This window comes from Mauremys mutica, chromosome 2 (assembly GCF_020497125.1).
Source record: "Mauremys mutica isolate MM-2020 ecotype Southern chromosome 2, ASM2049712v1, whole genome shotgun sequence".
Classification (NCBI taxonomy): domain Eukaryota; kingdom Metazoa; phylum Chordata; order Testudines; family Geoemydidae; genus Mauremys; species Mauremys mutica.
The window spans coordinates 147,224,220-147,246,429 of record NC_059073.1 but is presented as its reverse complement, the minus strand read 5'-3'; the positions used below and the strand labels follow the sequence as shown (position 1 = coordinate 147,246,429).

The 22,210-nt window shown below is 61.3% G+C and overlaps 2 protein-coding genes across 3 annotated transcripts; both read right to left on the bottom strand.

Moving 5' to 3' along the window:
• Positions 1–639: 639 nt before the first annotated feature.
• On the bottom strand, positions 640–8,985 carry VAMP5 (vesicle associated membrane protein 5). 2 transcript variants are annotated; one of them, XM_045007985.1, is made up of 4 exons: positions 8,774–8,985; positions 1,591–1,728; positions 1,093–1,248; positions 640–1,062 (listed from the first exon to the last, which is right to left on the bottom strand). In XM_045007985.1, the coding sequence occupies exons 1-4, from the start codon at positions 8,774–8,776 to the stop codon at positions 964–966; spliced, it is 396 nt and encodes a 131-aa protein (XP_044863920.1). In that variant the 5' UTR covers positions 8,777–8,985; the 3' UTR covers positions 640–963. The 2 variants fall into 2 exon arrangements, with proteins under 2 accessions (XP_044863920.1, XP_044863919.1); XM_045007984.1 differs by having other exon boundaries at positions 640–1,248.
• A 6,152-nt stretch (positions 8,986–15,137) lies between these two features.
• On the bottom strand, positions 15,138–20,909 carry VAMP8 (vesicle associated membrane protein 8). The gene is made up of 3 exons (XM_045008156.1): positions 20,757–20,909; positions 17,521–17,682; positions 15,138–16,410 (listed from the first exon to the last, which is right to left on the bottom strand). Exons 1-3 carry the CDS (start codon positions 20,757–20,759, stop codon positions 16,267–16,269), a joined length of 309 nt encoding a protein of 102 aa, XP_044864091.1. The 5' UTR covers positions 20,760–20,909; the 3' UTR covers positions 15,138–16,266.
• Positions 20,910–22,210: the final 1,301 nt, after the last annotated feature.

The window sequence follows — 22,210 nt, the reverse complement described above, 5'->3', positions numbered from 1 at the left end:
GCTGTGTGCAGCAAGCTCTAGGAGGTGGGGAAATCAAGCCAGCCATGTGGGGCCAGCAGACAAAGAGGTGGGGAAGATGGTGGACTCTCGATCGGTTTATCCGTCTCTCTGTCCATCCCCATTTGTCCCTCCCCGGCAGCCATATCGACCCACAAACACGAACATTTTACAAACAATCCGCCTTTACTGACCTGCCCGCAGCAGTGCACAGGACAGCGAGAGCTTTAAACAGATCGGGGGACTGGTCTTAAAACCAGGTCTAGTGGTTTTAGCACAACAAAACTAAAGCACAACTGTCTGCAAACCTCTCCCCGCACCCCCATTATTCTAACTAAAGCTTAAGGCACTTGTGAGCATTTATCTACCTGACCTGCCAGGAAACCTAACGCAGGGGCCTTCTCCCTTGCTGAGGTCCCTTCCCAGGGACTGCAAGCGTTATTGTAGGGTTGCTGGGGCTGATCCCAATGCGTTGTTATTGAGGGATTGTATGTCAGAGCTCAGCTGCACACACTGGTTTGTTATTGTAGGGTTGCTCTTGAGCCCTGGGCTGTGTAAGTAGGGGCACTGCCAGCAGATCAAAGGACGTGATCATTCCCCTCTATTCGACACCTGGAGTACTGTGTCCAGTTTTGGGCCCCACACTACAAGGAGGATGTGGAAAAATTGGAAAGAGTCCAGCGGAGGGCAACAAAAATGATTAGGGGGCTGGAGCACATGACTTATGAGGAGAGGCTGAGGGAACTGGGATTGTTTAGTCTGCAGAAGGGTTGCTCCCTGGAGCTGGGCTGTCGATACTGTTTCCCAGTGTTGTGACCCATCTGTGAAGGGGCCTTTCCAAATAGCTAAAGAAAACCCTAGCTCCAATGGTAGCCCCTGCAGTCTCCATGTGCGCGGTGTCCATATTGCACTGAGCCCAGGGCAGCTGCGTCCCTAGCAGAGAGGGCACTGGGTCATCTCCTTCCCTCAGTCAGCCTGCATGGGGGTGATCCTACTCTCAGTGGCCTGGTTCACGGAGGCCCGGCTCTCGGTGGCCTGGTTCACGGAGGCCCGGCTCTCGGTGGCCTGGTTCACGGAGGCCCGGCTCTCGGTGGCCTGGTTCACGGCCCCGCGCAGCGACAGCCATAGAACCACGGCCAGGATGATCAACACCACGACCACCACTACCACCGCCAGGAATATCTTGTACTTCCTGTTCTCCCAGCGCTTCTTTTGCGCCACCGTCTTCGTCGTCCTGCTGAAGGTGGAGCTCTAGGAGGAAACAAAGCAAGAGCTGTCAAGGGGTGACCAGGGACCTGCCCCCAGGCCCAAGGAACTCGCCCCAGGCTTCAGCTTCCCTCCGCTCAATCCCTGTATGGCTGCCACTTGGAACGCCGGTTACATCACTGCCCCCTGCTGGCCGGAGTTGGAACCAGGCAGCTGTGTGTCATGGGGCACGTATTGCTAACGGGAATTCTCCTTTTGGCCCCACACTGGGAGCCCATTTGCACACCCGTGGGTCTTGGATTTGTTCCCCCAGGAAAGTGATGGTGCACGAGCAGCCCCCACCCCACTCCATTGCTCCCTCTCCTCACCCCCCCCCCCCCAGCGTACCATGTTGCGGAGCTCATCTGCTCTGTCGTCCAGGTCGCTGAGCTTGGCCTCCCGGTCCAGCACCTTGTTATAGTTGACCAGCATAATCTGAGTCACCTCCTCTGTCTCCTTCTGGCATCGGTCCAGGTTCTTCTCCACCTGCGGGGAGGACAGGGTTAAACACAGGAAGGCTGGCTTCAGCCGTCTGGGCCAGCTGCGGGGGGGGTTGCTGGTGTGTACCCAATGTCACATTGGGGGCCCCTTTTGGCCTTCAGGAAGGCAGGAGCAGGTCCTGGGGGCTAGGGGGAGCTCACTTGTTCTAAGGCTTAACTCACTGTTTCCTGAACTTTGCCAAGCTGTGCCCCCTGGGCTCATCTCTTACTCCCCTGGGCTGCAGGAGGGAGGGCAGGGGGACCCCACTCTGCACTCACCCAGGCAGTGGCAGCTCCCCACTCCGAGCGTCACGACCTGGCGAACATGGTCACAGTGCCACTCGGCCTATTGCAGGCACAACAGCAGCTGGTCCCGGGACCAGTTTGTACAGGAAGCTTAGGAACCAGCCCAGCCTTCCCTTGTGGTCCATGGAGGGAATGATTTTGAAAGCTCAGGGGTACATGCGGGAGGGCTCCCTCTTCCCCATAGGTCAGCATATTGTATTTAGCTCTTCTTGTGGCCTCTTGTGCCCTGCGCCTTCAAATCCCTCAGGGCCGTGCCAGCTGCAGAGACCATAGACGGATTGTGTCTGTGGAGACTTTACTTATGTTCTTTCTTGATTCATTTCTCCTTAACTTTGAGACACATCATGCCCAAGAGGCCCCATTTGCTCTGTGCTTGGGAGGGTGCAGCCCCTGGCTGAGAGGTGCTGATCAGAGCACATTCTCTCTGGCACATCCCGTGTGGGTTGCTCATGGAGGACCGGGTGGTCAGAGCAGGAAATATCCACAAGGATAAATTCTCAGAGCAGACAAGCGGATGCCCTCTGACATCCACAATTCCTGGAGCGATGTTCCTGGCTCCTGGGCTGGCGGGATTCAAATCCCCCAGGGAAATATTCTTTCCACAAAGAGGTAAAAGGAATCAGACCAGACCCCAGTCAAAGGGTGGAGACGCCCAAGCCAGCCTCTGATCACTGGGTGGGACAAGTCCACTGAGCCAACTCCAGCAGGAAAGGGGAACAGTGGAGGAAAAATCCTTCAGCGATTGCAGGATGCGGGGCCGGAAGCTAAGATTTCAGCGCAACCAGCAACAGCTGGCCTTCGGGGGAGAGACCTTCACGGAAATGTACAGCATGCTGCAGGGAGCGGGCTGTGGAGCTCAGGATGGGGCGCTGTCCCCTTGCAGTCAGGGAGCGCTCTGCCGCATGGAGCAGGGTGGGATCTGTGTGCCCAGCCCCACTGCTGTGACTACTGCACCCCTCTCCCCTCCCAGAAGTGGGGCTAGAACCCAAGAGTCCTGGCTCCCTGCCCCACCCCCGCTCTACCCAACAGACCCACTCCTCCCAGCATGGCCAATGCACATGTCCGCAGCCCCAGTAACGGATGCTGAAGATGACACCACACAAAGGACCCTGCTGCTCTCAGCCCCCCGGTCCCCGAGCTGGAGAACCCCCAGCTTACAGCTCCCCCCAGGTGCCCATCTCCTAGCACCTGCTGCGTAGCCCCCCATGGAGAACAGGCATGGGGCTGTCTCCTGCCCCCCAGCCAGCCCCCCCTTTCTCCCCATCTCACTGGGGGGGGGCTGGGCTAACGTATCCCTCTCACTGGGTGCTGGGGTTGGGGTGCGGCATGCGGGGGTTGGGGTGTGGAGGGCAGGGACTGGGGAGTTAGGAGTTGCGGTATGGCATGGTTGGGGTACGGTGAGCGGGGGTTGGGGTGCAGAAGGCAGGACTGGTGTGCGGGGGTTGGGGTATGACGGGCAGAGACTGGGTGTGCGGGGGTTGGGGTACGGCATGTGGGGGTTAGGGTGCGGAGGGCAGGGATTGGGTGTTAGGAGTTGGGGTACAGGGTGCGGTGGTTGGGGTGCGGAGGGCAGGGACTGGGCGTGCGGGGGTTGGGGTGTGGGGGCTGGGATTGGGGTTGCATTTGCCTATGCTGTGGGATTAGCTCAGGGACGGTGCCCCCCTCCCTTCACCCCAGCCATGGCTGACCCCAACCCAGCCCTCATTTCCCCCCCCGAGCCTCTCTCTCTCCCTGCCTGCTCTGCTCAGCTGAGGACAATGCTCAGGGTTCGTCCCCCCCACCCCTGCCCCGGGGTCACCCCCACAAGTCTGGGGTGCCGAGACACCCCACGCTATTTTGGTTCCATCCTTTCTCATAGGCCATGGCCTGGCGCCAGCACTGGGCCGGGGGGGCATTTCCTGTGGGGGCCCAAGGTGTCGGCATGTCCGGCTGCTGGAGCGCGTCCCAGTCTCTGGGCCGAGAGGGGGGTGGGGTTTTACGGGAATTGGCCATGTCACTATTGTTTGTTCCGGGCTCCTTTGATTGATGCCTGGAGGCAGCGAGAGCTGGAAAAAGAAGTCACCAGGATAGGGAATTCCCAGCGCTGCCGGCGTGGGCTAGGCCAGGGGCCCTACAAGATGGGTTCAGTTCCTGGCTCTGCCGTGGACTCCCCATGTGACCACAGACCAGTCACTGCATCTGGCTGGGCCTCAGCACCCAACCTGCAATGGGATCCTTCCTCCTTCCATCCAGTCAGACCAAGCTCTCTGGGGCAAGGAGAGGATCTGGGCAGCGCCCGGCACGACAGGGCCCTGATCTCAGGCGGGGTCTGTGTAGTGCTTGGCACGACGTGGCCCTGATCTCAGGCAGGGTCTGGGCAGAGCCCAGTGTGACGGGCCCTGATCTCAGTCGGGGTCTGGGCAGCGCCAGGCACGATGGGGCCCTGATCTCAGTTGGGGTCTGGGCAGCGCCCGGCATGATGAGGCCCTGATCTCAGTCGGGGTCTGGGCAGCGCCCGGCATGATGAGGCCCTGATCTCGGGCAGGGTTTCTAGGTGTGACTGGAATAAACACCGCTCCCCATGCAGTGGCAATAGCCCGTTAGACGGCTGGGGAGATCTGGGGCGGATCGCAGCGGGGGCTGAGACAGGAGGATCGAAGGGGGTTTCAGAGCAGAGGAATTTCGGGGCTAGTGGCATGTGCTGAGCCTGTGCTGACGCAGGCAGGTGGGATCAGAGACCCACATATCAATGAGGGAATCAGTTGGGGGGGTCTGGATTTCTTGGGGGGCCTGGGGCCTGACTTTCCAGGCTACTGCAGGTGCTTGGCTCCTTGGAGACTCCCTGCCCTGCAGCCCCCACCCTGGAGTGTCCTCCCAGCAGAGCTGCACCAGCCCCTCGCAGCCCAGGGGACGGGAAGGGGCACGACCTGCCCTGAGCAGCAGGGCCCCCAGCAGCCTGAGGATGGGGGACCCGGGGGAGGGGCAGAACAAGCCGCCTTTCCCCACTCCCTGCAGTGGGGCAGAACAACAGATAAACCCCCATGTGCAGGAGGTTATGCTCCCCGCAGCCCCCAGGGAGAGGGTGCAGCCGAGCAGCCAGTGGGCAGAACCCCCCTTGTCAGGCAGGGTCTTTCTCCACCCTGCTCTCGGTCAGTCCCATCGTCCCTGCTCGGCTCACAACCAGGTCAAATAGACCCCCAGGCTGGCGGCAAACCCCAACCCACCGATCTCGGGTGGGCACTGGGGATGTTGCTTTATTAGGGGTATTACGGTAGCAGGCAGAGGCCCCAGCTGAGATGGGCAGCCCACCATACAGGTGCTGCCCAGACACAGCCAGAGACACCCCCTGCCCCCCAAGAGCCGACAGCCTCATCAGAGAACAGAGACAAAGGGCCGTTATCCCTCTTTCACAAATGGGGAAACTGAGGCCCAGAGCAATTCAGTGACTGGACCAGCATCTGTGCAGAGCCAGGAATTCACCTGGGCTCTCCTGAGGCCCAGCCCAGCCCCTGATCTGCCAGGCCACTGTGTGAATCTCTTTGGGAATCTCAGAGCCCTTGGCACTGACACCAGCCTCCCCGCTGCGATCTCACAGGGCTCACCCCAGTGGCTTGGGATCTTGATCCGGCATCACACATGGGGAAATCGAGGCCCAGAGCAGGGGAGGGACTGAAGTCACCCAGAGAGGCAGAGCCGGGAACAGAACCCAGGAGTCCTGCCTGCCAGTACAGTCCGGTGGGAAAGCGCCAAGTCCCGTGATGGCTGCTGGGCAGCTCAGAGCAGCACGTCCCCAGGGAGCCTTGAATAATTTAAATTCCACACACCAGCCCCCCCTCCCCTCCAGCAGGATGTCCAGCAGCCCTGGGCTGGGCTGAGCCCCTCAGGAGGCAGCCAGGGCCAGCCAGCTTGCTCCTGTTCCTCCCCAGAGGGCCGTGCAACGCCCAGCCCCACGGAGGCCCCAGTCTCAGTCTGGGCTCTTGGGCACCGGGGGATTAACAGCACTGGTGGGCACAGCAGATGGCAAATGCCCCTGCCTAGATGAGGCCGGCCCCCCCTGCCAGCGCATGGCTGCCCCTTGGGGTGGAACAAGCCTTTAAAAGTGAAAGCAACTGAGGCCCGGAGGGGCGGGGCGGGGGGGACAGTTCCCACAACCCCAGCTCCTCTCTGCAGTGCTAAAGGAAGCGAAGCTCCTTAGCCACAGGAGCACGTGATCTACTCACATCCCCAGGGCCAGGGCAGGGCCAGGCTCCTGGGGTCCCATCGCCCTGCCAGCTGGGGGCTAAAGCTGAGCCTTTTGCAGTGGGGGCGGAGGAGGGGCTGAGCCCCGGTGTCGAAACCAAGACACGGGCCTCTCTGCACCGAGGTTTCCTGTTGTCTTTTGCAGCGAGAGGGAGCGGGGAGGAGGGGGCTGAGCCTGGGCTGTTTGGTGGAGCTGCCCTGCTGGTTCCCAGGATCGGGCCCTGCAGCCCACAGACAAACACCCAACTCCCTGAGAGAGAGGGGGGTGGGTGCCTCCGAGAGACCTGGGTGCAGTATTTACAGCCCAGCGCAAAGCAGCTGCAGTCCACGGGCCAGACCCTTGGCTGGTGCACATCACACAGCTGGCTCGCCCAGGCTGGCCACACGATGCCACATCTGGAACACCAAGGCGGGTACAGAGCAATAGACCAGCCCTTCCTCAGAGGAGCGCTGCCAGACCCCGCTCCCCGCAGACCCCCCTCTCCATAGGCCCTTCCTCATCTCCCCCAGGAGGGGCTGGGGCCAGGACCGGCTGCCTGCCAAAGCAGATTAATCCTGTAGGGACTGTCACATGCACCAGCATGGTCTCTGAAGGCCCTTCCTCCACGGATCAGAGTGGGTGAGACAGAACCACAGGCCTCCCCAGGATCTGCCCCAACAGCTGGGAGTCACTATGGGAGATCCAAGGGCCTGACCCCTAGATCTGGGGTGCACTCAGGCTGCCTGACCCCTGGGGAGGGGGTTTGCAAGGGGAGCTAAGGCACAGGCAAGCTGCCACCCATAGGTCCCTGCACCAGCAATCCCTCCCCGTACCTGTGAGCAGCTACTGGGCAAACTCCCCGATCTGTCGGGCCCAGAGATGCTACAGAGCCACAAGGGGGAAATCTCTGGGCTTGTCCACACTACAGTTGCAACCACATCAGGGCCCCAGCAGCCCAGGTGTGCTGTGGGTGTGCTCGTCCCGGGGGGGCCCCGCGAAGGGAGGGGCGGCCTGACAGCCCCAGTGAGCCTGCAGGCAGCACAGCTCTTGGGAAGCAGGGCGAAGTGAAAGTCCTCCCGAGACCCATCGTGGTGCCGTGACGCTGGCGAGCCTGACACAGGAGCTGGGGCTTTTACACAGAGATAAACAGGGGCCGACAGCTGGGCAGACTTAGCTTAGGGCAAGGCCTTGAGGCGTCAGCTGGGGTGGTGCCCTCAGAGCAGCACGACCCCACAGCGCAGGAGCGATGGGAGCCTTACACCGGTACAGCCGAGGGCTGTCTCCCCGGGGAAACCGACCGGCACAGCTAGTGGGCATCAGCTGCTTTCCTCTGGCGAGCTCCCTGCAGGGACACAGCCACTTTCCTCTGGAAACGACTGCAAGCAAAGAAAATCTTGCTCCACAAACCCTGAGCCTGCCAGGGCAAGGAATCTCAGCCAGCCCCTCCGCACATCGGCTCAGCAGTGGCCCCACCGATGCACTCTTTACTCTTTCTTTTAGAGGAAATGGGAGGGGGCTGCGGAGATATTTATTTATATCTATTTGTACATTGAATAAGGTCGGGGGGTTGGGGGGGGTGGGAGGGGGACGCACCGAGCTCAGGTATCAGGGGCCAGGCTACCTGGCAAGGTTGAGACATAAGGCCGAGGGCTTGGCCACACAAAGAAATTTACCAGCCTAATTACAGCACTATAGTGACACCAGGCTAATTCCCCACTTCAGTGCAAGGGTCTGTTCTTGGTTTAGCACTGAAGAGACATAAACTAAACCAGAGCAAGCCCCTTTACACCAAAATCCGCGTGTCCACACAGGGTGCATAATCCATGAGGCAGAGCACAGGACTGGCATGTGGGAGACCTGAGGTCTAGTCCCAGCTCTGCCACTGAAGTTCTGGGTGACTTTGGGTAGGTCTCGCCCCTGCTGTGTGCCTCAGTTTCCCCCACTGGTAAAATGGGGATAAGGACACCGACCTGCTTGGTAAAGTGCTGTGAGATCTACTGATGGAAAGCCCAGGAGGTTGTATCTAAGCCCTGCTAGCGCAGACAGCAAAAGAACTGGTGTAGCGCTTGGCGGATAGCCCAGCAAAACTGCCCGGTTTGGCCCAGGCCTGATCTGGTTTAAGATCCCAGCACAGGTTGTCCCGGGGTGGCTGTGTGTACACAATGCCTCTGCTGACTCCGATTAATCGATTGACTCGGTGAAGACAAAGGGTTGCCTGGAGCTGGGATCAGGATGTGGCCTTTGGCTTCTGGTTCACCCGGGCCGGCGTCCGGGAGGGGCTGGGCTGGAAAGCGCCTGTGGCGGGGCAGGCGACCGGAGAGCAGCGGGGGGTTGCCACAAGCAGGGAGGGAAACGGGGAGATAGAGGAGGGCACAAAGCTCGGGTGGGGCGTGTCAGGCACTGAACAGCACCATGTGCCCGGGCCAGCGGCTCACCGGCCCCCCAGCGCCCCAGGATCAGACCAGGGCCCCGTGACCCCGCAGGGCCCTGGGCCGGGGGCCCCCGCGCCTAGAAACCGAAGCTGCTGCCCGCGCCCCGCGCCCCTCACCATGGCGCCGGCTCTCGGGAAGCCCCGATCCGCTCTGCCCGGGCCGGGGTCCTGCTGCGCCGGGGGGTCCGACTCCCACCAGTTGCTCCGGGGCCCTGGGCGCTGCCGGACAGTCGGGGCTTTCCCAGCTGCGGACGCGAGGCCCCAGGCGGCTGCCTCCCAGCCTGCCCCACAGCGGCCACAGGAGAGGGGAGCGCAGAGAGGCGGGGCGGGAGAGGGGCGGGGCCATGAGAAGCGCCTGCCCAGAAAGCGCCCGGGAGCCGGCTCAGCCCAGTCCGCAGCGCACTTCGCCCTGCCGTCGTCACTCCGGAGTCACACCAAGGTCTCACACTGGATCACTCCGGAGTCACACCAGGGGGAAGTGTTGGGCGCTGGGCTCAGCCTCTCTCTCTTTCTTTCTAGTCTTTTCACTTTCACTCCTGTCCTAAATCTATTCTGGAGTGAATCTGGCAGGGCAGGAATTGGCCGGATCAGCAGCCGCAGAGGTGGATGTCTCTGGGCGATGGGCTGGGTTCCATACCTGGCTCTGCCACTGCCCTGCTGGGTGATCTTGGCCAAGTCCCCTCCCCTCACTGTGCCTCAGTTTCCCTTTCTGCAATATGGGGATAATGACCCCTCCTTTAGTGAACTGCTTGGAGATCTGTGGATGGGAGCTCAAGGCAGGCCTAGTTCGGGGAGAGGACAAGCCTCACGTTTAGCCCCCAGCCCTGATTTGCTCCTGCAGCACCTTTGGGTGTGAATGCAGGGCTCAGCTGTCATAAACCCAAGAGGGATTCTTCCCTGAGCCTGGGGCACTGCCGGTGTAAGCTGTGCGCAGCAGGGGCCGGCTGGCTGTAGGTTGGAAGGGAGCTCGGAAGGGGAGGCTGCGAGGGGCATTTTCTGGGGGGAGGGGTAGAGAGATGAACAGGGATCTGGGAGGAGAGAGCCTGACCATGGCTCTGGGGAGGAGCGGGTGGCAAATGCTGCTTTGTATTTAATTGCCACTCCTGGGAATTGCTGAGAGTTTCCAGCCGGCTTGTTAGTTTCTTTCCATGTACCCAGGTGAACGCTGGACTCCCAGGCCAGCGCCGGGGAAGCAGGAAGGTGAGGGCAGGGTGTGTGGCTTTCTCCGCAGCATGTGGCAGAGGGAGCAGCGCACAGAAAACACTGCACGTCAGTTACTACAGGCCACTGCTGCCCCACCTGGCTTCCCGGGGGGCAGGTTGCATGGCAGGGAGGGTATCAATTTCTGGTGTCTCACTGCACTGAAAAGCTCCCCCTTTCACTCTGCCAGTCCAAGTGCCTTGCCAAAGGCTCTGGAGGACATGAAGCAGTCAAGGAAAGAGGGAAGGCCCTGGATCAGTAGCTGTTAGACAGGAAACAAAGGGCAGGAGGTGAACGGTGGGGTCCCCCCAGACTGGGCTGTTCCACAAATTCATTAATGATCTGGAAAAGGGCGTGATCAGTGAAGTGGCAACATCTGCCTATGAACTAATATTGTTCAAGACAGCTGAGTTATGGGGGATCTCCCTGACCGGGGGACTGCAATTCAACATTTCTAGGTGCACAGTAATGCACAGTGGGGGAAACAAGCCCAACTCCACAGACATGGGGTCTAGCTCAAGAAGGAGTCTGGAGTCATGGGGCTAAAACTCCAGCTCAGTTCCCAGCAGTGATGGGAAAGACGACTAGGAACTACTAGCGCAGGGATAAAAAATAAGACAGAAGTTATCCCCTCCCCCCATCAATCCCTGGTGCGCCCACCCTGGAATCCTGTGCCCAGCGCTGGTCGCCCCAGCTCCAAAAGGAGAGAGTGGAGCTGGCAAAGAGTCAGAGAAGGGGAACAAAGATGGTCAAGGGTGTGGAACAGCTTCCCTATGCGGAGAGAGTGCAAAGTTCAGAGCTGTTCAGCTTAGAAAAGAGACAAATACAGGGGATGGGCTAGAGACACGTACGCTCACAAAGGGTGTGGGACAAGTGACTGGAGACGTCTTATTTACCCTTTCCCACAATACACAAACCAGGGGGCACCGGATGAAATTAAGACGCTGCAGGTTAATACAAACAAGAGGAAGTACTTCCTCACACAATGCACAATTAATCTGTGGAATTCCTTGCCAGGGGATGTTGTGAAGGCCAAAAGAATAACTGGGTTCAAAAAAGAATGAGATAAGTTCACGGAGGCTAGGCCCCTCAATGGCTATTAGCCAGGATGATCAGAGCCACAACCCTATGCTCAGGGCGACCTAAACCTCCAACTGCCAGAAACCAGGAGGAGAAGACGGGTGGATCTCTCCAGAATCGCCCAGTGCGGTGAGCTCCGCCTGAAGCACTGGCCATGTCTCAGGTCATGCTGCAGGGGGCGCACTAAGTCCTTGCCAACATGCAGAAGTGGCATTGGTGCCTGGTGCCACCCTTTGGGCATTCACACCAGGGAAGTGCATTGCATCCCCATGCCAGCCCATGGGGTCAACAAGAGCGGGGTGCATTGCTCATTTCCACTGCCATGTATTGTGGGATCCCAGCTGTGTGGTGTGGGGTTCCCACTGGTGGCACAGGGGATGGTGGGAGCTGGGGGGCCCATAACCCACTGGGCCGATGGCAGGAACATTGGTGTCAGCCCTGTGGCTTTGGCACCGTTACACCTGTGATGGGGCAAATCCACCACTGGTGCCAAACCCACTGAGCCCCAGGCTGTTGCACTTGGGATCGCCCTGCCCCAGTGTGACGGTTGTTTACCGTTTAATTACCTAATGGGAAGTGGGCTCTAACGAGGCCTCTCAGCTCTGGGGGCCGGGGAGGTGGCTGGGGAGTTGCACACTTCCCTTCTTATGCCGTGACGGTGCAGCTGCTGCACGGCTCCTGTGGGGGCTGGCACAGGGCTCTGCACTGGGAAGGTGCCCGGATTGTCTAGAGCTGGTCTCAGTCAGCCTGGGCCAGCTTTCAGGCTCATGAAGCTGGGGCCAAGGCCTCAGTTTTCGTTACACAGTAATTAAGGCTCTAGCTGTGGTGCTGTAAAGAGCCGGCAGAAGGTGACTTGAGCGGAACTGATGCAGCCATGGGTCCGAGTCTGCAGGCAGCTACTGTGCAGGCCCCATTCCCCGCCCCTGTGTTAACTCTGAAACCTAATGTTGACTGTGTAATTGGAGCTGTTAACTAGTTCACTGTAGATCGAATTCCATGACACAGGAGGGGCTGATGATAGCAGCAAGAGCTGGGCACAGGCTAGGCCAGTGGCAGTTCAGGCTGGCAGCTCGGGTGTGTGGCACCTGATCAGTGACGAGACCTGGTCTATGGGTGGCGCTGACGAGCATGCCGCCCCCCCCCCCCCCCCCCCCCCCCCCGCGTCCCATTCCCCAGGGCTCCAGGCAGATTTCCATACAAGGCAGCGCCGGCTGAGTGACAAGGAATGGTCAGGTGCTGGCCCAGGCCCAGAATGCGCCAGTCCCACCCGATGGCTCGCAGCATGAGATGGGGGTATGCAATGCAGACGGGCTGTGTTGGGGAGTCTGCCGGGTGGGTGGGGGGATGTGGACTTGGAGGTATTGGAGTCTGTTGTTAGCTGCTCCCTTCTCCTGGGTCCAGGAAAGAGTTGGGGGGCAGGGTTGTGGCTGGGGTAACTGGGATGCGAGGGGAGGGGCACTGAACAAAGTGCCCAGGACTTTGCTCATTTCAGGGTGTAACTGCATGGGGGTGGGGAGATCCGGGGGTGGCGGGGGTGGATCGAGTGAGGGAGGCCAGGGCCAGTGCTGGGGCTGCAGAGGGGATAGATCGGGGGGTGGGGGTGGGAATCGTGCTGGCATTGAATGGGGTAGATCCAGCGGGGATGGGGTGGCAGAGCTGGGCTGCAGCAGAGTAAACCCAGCTGAATAGTGCTGGCGCCAGTCCCTTTGGCTCATTGCATCTCTGCCCTGGCAGGGACCAGGTGACTCCGGTCCCCGCAGCCCTGAGAAGCGGCAGCCAGTGCCTGAGTCTGGGAGCCACCTGGCAGTGCCCACACGGCTGCAGATGCCCCCACCATCCTCCCAGTGGCCAGGGGCTGCCGACCCCCCTCTACCTCCCTGCCTCCCTGAGCCATCAGACCAGGCCTCAGCCCAGCCTCCGTTGCACCCGCCCATAGCTGAGGCCCAAGCAGGGAACACGAGCTGTTTCCCACACACTGCACATTGTCTGTGCTGCCCACCCCGGCTGCCCAGGCCAGCTCAGGCACAGAAGCCAGCATCTCAGTGCCCTGAGCAGCTGCATAGGGGAACACAGAGCTCCCACAGCCTCAGCCAGGTGGGGAAGCCCAGCCCCAGAGCCAGCTACCCCACTAGCAGATCCTGCCCAGTAACCTGGCTCCCATAGCAGCCAGTTCCAGCTGCTGCTGAGGAACGGGCAGGAAGCCCATGGCCTAGGGCCATTGTGGTGTCACCTGCCTATGGAGGGAGTTTTGCCACATCCCACCAGCCGGGGGCTAGCTCATATCCTGAGGCAGGACTCAGCGTAACAGGCTAGAAGTCTCTGAGGTCCCCCTGGCAGCTCTCATCACCAGCTCAATGTCTCAGCCTGCCCTCAAACACTGCTGAGCTTCTGGCCTCAGGGACACCCTGTGGCAGGGAGTTCCACATGTTAACACATGGTGCAAAACAGAACAGAGCTGTGGCGGGGGAACAGAGGGCATGGCCCAGCCACAAAAGGGTCCATCTGCTCACAGACACGCCCGGTCCTCAAGATCTCTGACCAGCCAATGGAAGTTTGTGCCAGTGATGGAATTGCATCTAGCTGGTGTCTCATTGACTGAACGGGTTGCTACCTCTGGGAGGAGCTTGTTTAATTTTTGCATTTGTTTGGTTGTTTTAAGTATCCCTCACTGGATTTGAGCCCTTGATCAAACATTAAAACCAACAGCTGTTACTGCCCTCTGCTGGGTGGAATCAGGTCTGCTCTCCTGTGTGTCATAGCCAACTGCGGCAGAGAGGCAGCCACATCTCTCTGCTCAGCAGAATCTGGTTACCTGTGGCCAAGGGAGTGTCCGGGGAGACTCCTGGGAGGGCGCTGCATGGGGAATCAGTGACGGTGCCCTCTAGTGGCTGAGCCTCGAGTGGACAATGGGCCAGCAAAGGGCAAGGCTCCTGAAGCTCAAGTGCTAGGGGCCTGGGCTTTGGGCCAAGGATCCCCTCTCCCTGTGTGTGTAGGGAGGGGAAGGTCACCCAGTAATCTCCTCTCCATTGGCTACAGCATGTGGCCCCTGGGCAGCCAGGGCAACATCAGCCTTCGCCAGCTGCCCTTGCCAACTCCACCCGTGTGGGCATTGGTGACAGCCTCAGGCACTGGCTGTAGCCCCACAGGGCTGGGGGGACCCAGTGCCAGGGGTGATGTGTCCTGCAGTACCCCTCCCCTGATCCCCACCATGAGCTCAGCCCATTCATGGGGGATGGAATAGCATCGGCCATGCTGTCTGTATAGGAAATGCAAAGGTGGGGAGAAGCCTGTGAGGCATGGGGCTGGGGTTGCAGCATGGGCAGGGAGGGCTCCAAAATCTGCCTCCTCCAACCTCCAGCCCCATCTTCAGCACAAACCGGCTGGAGGAAGGAGACACTCGCTGGTGCTGGTCACCACGGCCCCCTCCCAGCCTGGCCTGTGCCCAAGGAGGTGCTTTACGTCTCTCCGGCAGCGGGAATCAGGGACACCAAAAAGCAATAACCCGCTGGCTGTGGGAGAGGCCTCAGCCCATGCAAGGGGTTGGGGTGGGGCGGGGCCCTTGGTTCATGCAGGTGTGTCATCCCCCAGGGCAGGGCTCTGGTGAACGCTAAGGGGGTTCCTCACCAAGGCACAGACAGACGGTGGGGGTCTCTCTCGAGCTCTCCGCCTGCACTGTCACCATTGAGATTCTGCATTGGGTGAAGCAGTCCCAGCAGGGAACGCTAGGCCCTGCCCCACATGCTAGCCCCAGCCACTAGCCCCTAGCCCTCTCTCAGCTCTCACAACCAAGCTGCTGCCATGTTTGTGCCAGGAGACATGGGCAGGAATCCTGGGTTGTCTTCCTGGCTCTGGCATGGCCCTGGCAAGCAGCTTCAATGCCCCAGTTTCAGGGAGTGCAGCATGGCAGATCCTCACCTGGAGGGGCCCTGGAAAGAGCTGGGGGCAGGGCTGGCTGCCTGGCAAATCATGCGCTCTCAGCCCCAGAGGGTGAGGGGCTGAGGGTTACAAGTTGGTCACAGCATGGAACCAAGGACCATCACAAACACCCCTCTCACCTCCTGCTCCCCAGGCCAGGCACACTGCCAGCCTGTGCAGTCCCAGCCTCTGCCAGCAGGGGGCGCTGTGGGGAGCGATTCCACCAGGACTCAGCAGACAGAACAGAGCAGAGGCTGGTTCCTTCCAATAAATCTCTCTTCTCCAGTGAGGTATAAATACATTTATTACAGGGAGCGCAGCCTGCGTCTCTGGGGGGCGAGGGTGGTGAGGGGGGGAAAATCAGGAAGACTTGGCCTCCCACTCCAAGGTCAGGGTGGGGGGGGCTCTGAAACTACTTCCACTGCTTGGCTCAGGGACCCCCACAGGTCCGATGGGGGAGCCTGGTCATAAGATCCACATACACAGCCAAACTCAGGGCATGTGGGGAGGAGGCAGGGGGGACTGAGGCTGCAACAAGCCCTGCTCACCCTTCCCCGCCCCCCAGAGCACCCGCCAGCTCCCAGCTGCTCCCCTTGGCAGAGTCTCCCCCTGCAGGCAAGAGGGGGTTACTGCACCCCCAAGAAGACCTGCCCCTCCAGGCAGGACAGGGGGTGCACGGACTGTTGGGGTGCCATGGCGGAGATAGCTATGAGAACCTAGGGAATGAAGCCCACGAGGCCCCGGCCTAGACAGACAGAGGTTGCTGACAAATCCCCCACCCCCTCCTGCAGGGATCTCTCCTTCTCTCGTTATTTATTAAGGCAAAAGGTAGATTGCTCCTCGCAGGGCTGCATCTGGCTCAGGACAGAGCAGCCCTTGCCCACGCCCAGCTCTGCCTCAGAGAGGGCACGGGCTGGGGGGGGAGCATTCCCCAGATCCAAGCCCATCACCCCAGCCCCAGGAGCGCATCCTCCCTCAGCTGGACGAGAGCCAGCCGCACTGGGCAGAGGGCACAACCCGCCCCCTGGAGCCGAGCTGGGGGGCTGCGGCCATGGGCGGCAGATCTAGCTCCATCGGCCATATGGAGAGGGGCTGGGAGCTGCTCCCGTGTGGCTTGGCTCTGCCAGCCTGGGAACACCGATGGGGGTGCCCGGGAAAGGGTGTGACAGAGGGTTTGGGGGAAGGGAACTGGGCAGAGCCAGAGGGAGCAGGGGAGTTCCCCTCAGGGGGCTACAGTCCCCAAGGAGCTTTCATAGGAGCAATGGGGGTCAGGGTACGAGTGCCCTCCCCCTCCTGGCATAGGAATGGGCAGCCTCAGGGGGCTGACAGGAGGCGTTGCCCCCCCAGCCCAGCGACCCTCAGGCAGTGGGGGCAGGGAAGCTGTGGAGTGGGGGGAAGAGGCTGTGGGGCGGGGCCTATGTGGGGATGACGTTGGTGGCGAAGAGGATGATGAGGATGATGATGATGGCCACAATGACGCAGATGATGGCGATCATCTTGACGTTCTTCCACCAGTACTTGCGGGCCACCTTCTGCGAGGTCGTCTTGAAGTGCTCAGACTGGGGGGGAGACGCGGAGGAGTTAGCACCGTGCTGACCCAGAGCCTTCAGCCCCTGCCTGGCTTGGCCCTAGGCAGCTGGGCAGCCCCCCACCTGCTGGGGGCAGCTCTAATTAGAGAGATTTGGGGGGATTAGAGAGATTTGCACCCCCTTAGGGCGAGGCCGCACCTGGACACAGACTCACTGGGCTGGCAGATCGGGCCAGTACTGATCTTCATCCATATCTACACAGGCTACCCCAGTTCAGTGCTGGGTTACCAGACGTGCCCACTGGACTGCGCTCGCTGCGTCAGAGCCCGCACCGGGGGGGTTCGCCAGGGCATTTCCTCCTGCCGCGGCTAAACCAGGGCAGCAGTGGGCCCGGGCTCTCCAGCATGGCGGGTAGAAATCGAGCTTCCACCGCTTTAGCTCACGTGGGCAGATCTGCGGGCATGAGCAATGCCAGCAGGCGGGTCCACACGCGGGCGCGGCCCCAGCTCCAAGCCAAACCGGCGCCGGGGAGCTATGGGCACATTATTCCAGAGCTGACCACTAGAGGGTGCTTGTGTTTCCCTCAGCAGCTGCGGGCACCAGGTTAGACGGGCCCGGGCTGAGAGCTGAGAGCCTCAGATAAGCAGCGCCAGCGCAGGACAAAGGGCAGCGCAGGGACAGCATCTCGCTGGCTGCCAGGGATATCAGCGGCTGAGCAAATAGCCCCGCCCCGCGGGGAGCAGGCGTCACGCAATGCACGTGGGCAGGGACCAGAGGACTGGCAGGATCCGAACTAGAGTGAGGCGTCATCCGCCCACCCCCGCCGAGCAGCCCTGTGCCTGCTTGGCACCGTCTCCACGACGGCAGAATGCCCAGCTGAGCCTATTGGGGCAGCAGCCCCCAGAGCGAGGTTAGGGGTCACGGCAGTGCCCAGGCCTGTCTTAGGTTGGGTGGCACCAGAACCAGGGGCACCCAGTGCCAGGCCTTTGCCCCAAACCCCCTATCGAGCTCCAGCCCCCACCCCCTGCAAATCAACTCCAGACTTGGGGTCCCCATGACCTCACCAGGAACCTCACGAGCACAGGGTCGGGGTCTCCCCCAGCCTGCTGCTCCCCGGTCCCCTCCCCCACCAGGGCTCACCGTCGCCTCCAGGTCCTCGGTCTTGTTCCGCAGGTGGTCCAGGTTCTCGCCCCGCGCCAGGATCCGCTCCACGTTCTGCGACATGATGTTTTTCACCCCCTCCACCTCGCTCTGCAGGTTCTTCACCCGGTCGGTCGCCATCCCGCTGCCAGCAGTGCCCTCCTGTAGGGAGAGCGCCCGCCAGGGGTCAACGGGAGAGCGTCTGCAGCACACACGGCCCAGGCAAAGCCTCCGGGGGCCCAGAGAACAGAGGTCCAAAGGTGAATGGGGGAGGGGCCCTCGAGAAGAGGCCCAGCTGCAGCCCTGTCCCTCTGAGGAGCTCAGAATGCTTCACAGACACTGTTCGAGCCCACAGCCTACCACAGGAGAACAATCTTGTGGGGAAACTGAGGCAGCTGACATAGCAAACCCAAAGGCAGGGGCAGAACCAGGAATAGAACCCAGGAGTCCTGTCTCCCAGCATCCCCACACAGCGCTAGGAATAGAAGCAGGTGTCCTGGATCCCAGCCCCCTGCTCTAACCACTGGACCACAGCACCTCAGCCAGCATAAGGAAGGGAGAGGAGACAGCTGGGGAAGGAGGGTGCCTGGCCCAAGGCCAGGGGGGTCCAGGACACTGAGGCAGAGCTGTGGGCACAGAGGCTGAGGGAGGTCTCACGGGGCAGGACTGGGCTGGGGGGAGCTCTCTGGGCAGAGCACCCCCAGGGTGATTGCCCTTCCCCTCCTCCCCCCAACACTTATCACTGCGGAATGTCAACAGGGAACTTCCAGCGCCCGCATCACGTCACGTATCCACTGCCAGCCAGACTTGCCCAGCCGGTCGGGTCGGTCCCAGCAATCTCCCCTCCTGCAGTTCTGCCCTCTGCCTGCAGGGGGCACGGGGCAGCAGGTGTGACACCGCCAGCCCAGGGGGGCCCGGGGCAGAGCCCTCTGCAGGGGTGGAGAGGGGGGCTGTCTCCAAAGCTCTGCTTGGTCCTTTGCCTCCTGTGGAGAAGAGACCCAGCAAACTCAACCCACCCAGGGACCAGGGACAGCCCCAGGATGGAAGCATCCCCTGAGCCTGTGAGACCCCGGGGGGGGGTCAGGGTCAGAGACACCCCCTTGTCTCCTCCCCCTCCTGCTGAGCCTGGTCCAAGCAGCTGGGCTGGTCAGACCCAGGCATGTTGGGCTGGGCGGGTCCCAGGCCGGAATGTCAGAAACGCTGCCCTGGGCCAGCGCCCAAAGTACGTCAGGCACCGGGGAGTGGAGCCAGCCCAGGGCAGCGCTGCCCAGTGTGGGCCGGAGGGAGCCCAGGGTCTGTCTGAGTCCAGCAGCCCGCAGAGAGACTCCCCTTTAGACTGGCCCTGGCAGGCAGCATGACTGCCACCTCCCCTTTCCGGCCGTTCATAGCAGCTCACCCAGGCCCCCTCTCAATCCCCCAGCACCTGCCGAATTTAGCCCCCACCATGCCGATCCCCCAAATCTGACCCCGTTTTTAACCCAGGACAGGTCCGAGGTGGCCAACATGGCTCCAACAGGGGGATGCAGAGACTCCCCGCCGCCCCTGGGGAGGTGGAACCCCAGGTCCCCAGCAGGAAGCAAATAGCAGAGGGGCCAGCACGCCCCTCCATTCCCGCTGCGTGACCCCTTTAAGGGAAACCTCCCCAAGTCCCTACTGCACCCCTCACTGCCAGGGCACCTTGGCAACACCTGGGGCACCAGAGCTCCTTCCCTTAACCCTTCAGGTCCCAGGCTGCTACCCCTTCCCCCACCCCAGGGCTCTGGACTGGGGTGTCCTGCGCAGCCAGCACCGGGGCCAGGAATTAACCCCTTCTCTCCTGACTCAGGTGAATTAGTGACCCCAGATGCAGGGGGCTGGATGTGCCAGTGAGCCTGGGCGGGGGGGTGGGACGGGGACGTTAATCTTTTACCTTCTGCCCATTTGCTTTGCAGCTGCTCACAGACAGCTCAGATGGACAGACCATGGCTCAGAGCCTCTGTCCCCCTCAGTGGGGGATGACAGCTAGGGGGGCCTCAGAGGCACCAGTCCTTTCACATCCGCCCCTTAAAGATCCCCCCAGCCCCCTGCATCTTCCCAGCCCCTGCCAGCCCCACACAGCAGGCAGCTCAGGCCAGGAGCCCCCAGGGTCTGTGGCCCCTTTTAGACCCAACCCAGCTGTGAAAGACGCGATGGCCTCCATCCACTTCACCCGCCAATGCTGCCCCCAAATGCCCACTGAGCCATCCCCCCTCCCCCATCCTGATCCCAAAACAGCTCTGCAGTTCCAGGGGCCTGTCCCCCACCTGTGCCCGGCTCCGGCTGCAGACCAGGGCTTGGGCGCTGCAGTCCCTCTAGGGCGCAGGAACCGTTAGGCCGCCCACTTCCTCTTTCTAGGCAGCTCTGCAGGGATCCGGGGGGCGGGGGCTAATAATGAGACCCAGCACCCTTGGGGGGGGGGAGAAAAGAGAGGGGGCCATGCAGCTCAGATCCTGTGGACCAATGGGGGGCCTTGGCACACGACACAGCCAGGAGCCTGTTACTTTGGAGGTGGGGTGTCTCTCTGGGCTCAGGAATGACCCTGTTCCTGCTCTCCCTTTGAGAAGCTCCAGACCCCACCCCCATTCCCTTCCTGGAAAAGATCCCAGCTGCCCCTTCCCCTCCCCACGCTGGCTACAGCCAGCCCCCGCCTCACAGCAATCGCTACCTGCACCCAACCTCTGCTTACCCAGGCACTGCCCGGCCGTCACCATGGAGACGGCCCAGGGAGCAGCCTGCAGCGCCGAGCGCGCAGTTCGGGTCCCTTGTTTGAGCCCCCGCTTCCTCCCTCTGTCACCCGGATCCTGCCCTGTGCCCCCCTCCCCCCAGCAGCCACCAGACAGGGTGGGCCACGCTCAGCTACACCACAGTGGGTGTATGGCCCAGCTGGGAGCCAGGACTCCTGGGTTCTCTCCCCAGCACTAGAGAGGAGTGGGGGGTGGGGAGGGGGGTGGTTAGAGCTCAGGCAATTCACTTAACACCCCCCCCCATAGCGGGGGAGAGGCGTGTGGGGGGGGGGTGTTGGCCAGGCGGGATCCCCCCGCCCCCAGCAGCTGTTTTCAGTCCGCTCCCCCCTGGCAGCCGCTGTGCAGCCAGCTCCTGAGCCGGTCCCGGGCCCCTCCCCGCGCGGAGTCACTCCGGATCCCCTCCGGCCACCGGAGACCCGTGTAAAGGGGGGGAACTATTGCCCCTCGCCCGCGACCCCGATCCCGGGCACTCACCATGCTCCGGGGGCTCCGCTCCCGCCTCTCCGGACACTTCCTGGTGCGCTAAGTTTCAGCCCAAACTTCCTGCTTCCTGCAGCCCAGCCCGGCCCGGCCAGTCCCCAGGTGCGAGGGGCGGGACCGGCTCCTGCCGCTGCCTTTAAAGAGACACGGGCCGGGCCCGGCTCCCCCAGGGGGTTCGGGTCCCTCTGCCCCGGCACAGAACCCAGGCATTGGGCCCCCAGTGATGGGCTCCAAGCTTTGCCCGCCCCCCGTGTCCCCGGCACCCCCAGGTCATAGACCCCCCCCAGCTAGGTCATTCACAGACCTGTTCAGGAGACCCAGCCCCCCACCCAGCAGGTTGGTTCTGTGCACTGGTTATCCCCGGGGCAAATCCTTCATCTCCGAGCAATCAGCTCAGGCTCTCTGCAAACTCAGGCAGTTTTCCTCAGGGTCACCAGGGAAAAGTTTTCTTCATACCGAGAACAGATGGAGGCTGGATTTTGTTTTGTAGCAAAAGCCACAGCTGTGGGAAACGTTGGGGAGATCTCTATGTCCCTGTCCGCCACCAAGCTGGTCCTTTCTGCCGCCCCCCGCCCCCCTCAGGTCAGAGCCACAGAGAATGTAACATTTTTGGTCTACGTATAAATATTTGCCTCTTCCCTTCAAAGTGGATGAGCGAGAAGAACCAGCGAGGCTGCACTGGGAGCAAAAGGTGTTGGGGTTTGTACAGGGCTGGGGAGCAAAGCAAAGATCAGGCCGTGTCGCCCCCTGCTGGCAGGATGGAAATGCAGATTCAGCAGCATTTGAAAAAGGCAGTTGGGTGGGAGGGAGATGTGTGGTCGGTGGTTCTGCAGGCCGCACCCCCAGCAGTCTCTGTTTACAGCTTCCCAGCCCTGGGTAATTGTCAGTATTAAAAGTCTGTGTTGGTTTATGACTCTGTGTTCGGTGACCCAAAGCAGAAGTGCTGGTACCTGGCCCTTTCCTGCGGTATCCCAATGAGATTTATCAACATGAAAGGCCTCCTGCCTGCCCCCCCCAAGAGGAGGGGTCAATCTCATCAACCCCATTCTACAGCAGGGGAAACTGAGGCACTGAGAGGTGAAAGGGCAGAGTCACACAGCGAGTCAATAACAGAACTCAGGAGGGTTTTATTAGGTTTGAGCCCCCAAGCCCCAGATCACACTCCCTTCCCAGAGCCAGGCACAGAACCCCACTCCCAGAGCTGGGAAAACCCAGGAGACGCCCCCCCAGCTCTAACCACTAGACCCCACTCCCCTCCCCGGGCTGGGAACAGAAGAACCCAGCACTCCTGCCCCCCAGCCCACACACGAGCTCCGCCTGGTGCCTGTCACGGAAGCAGGGGGGCAATCTGATTAGCGCCCCGTCCTAACGACTGTCCCCCTTATCTGAGGAGTTACTCCTGATAAGAGGCCGGCCTGTTACCCAAGCCAACGAAAGGCCGTTACTGG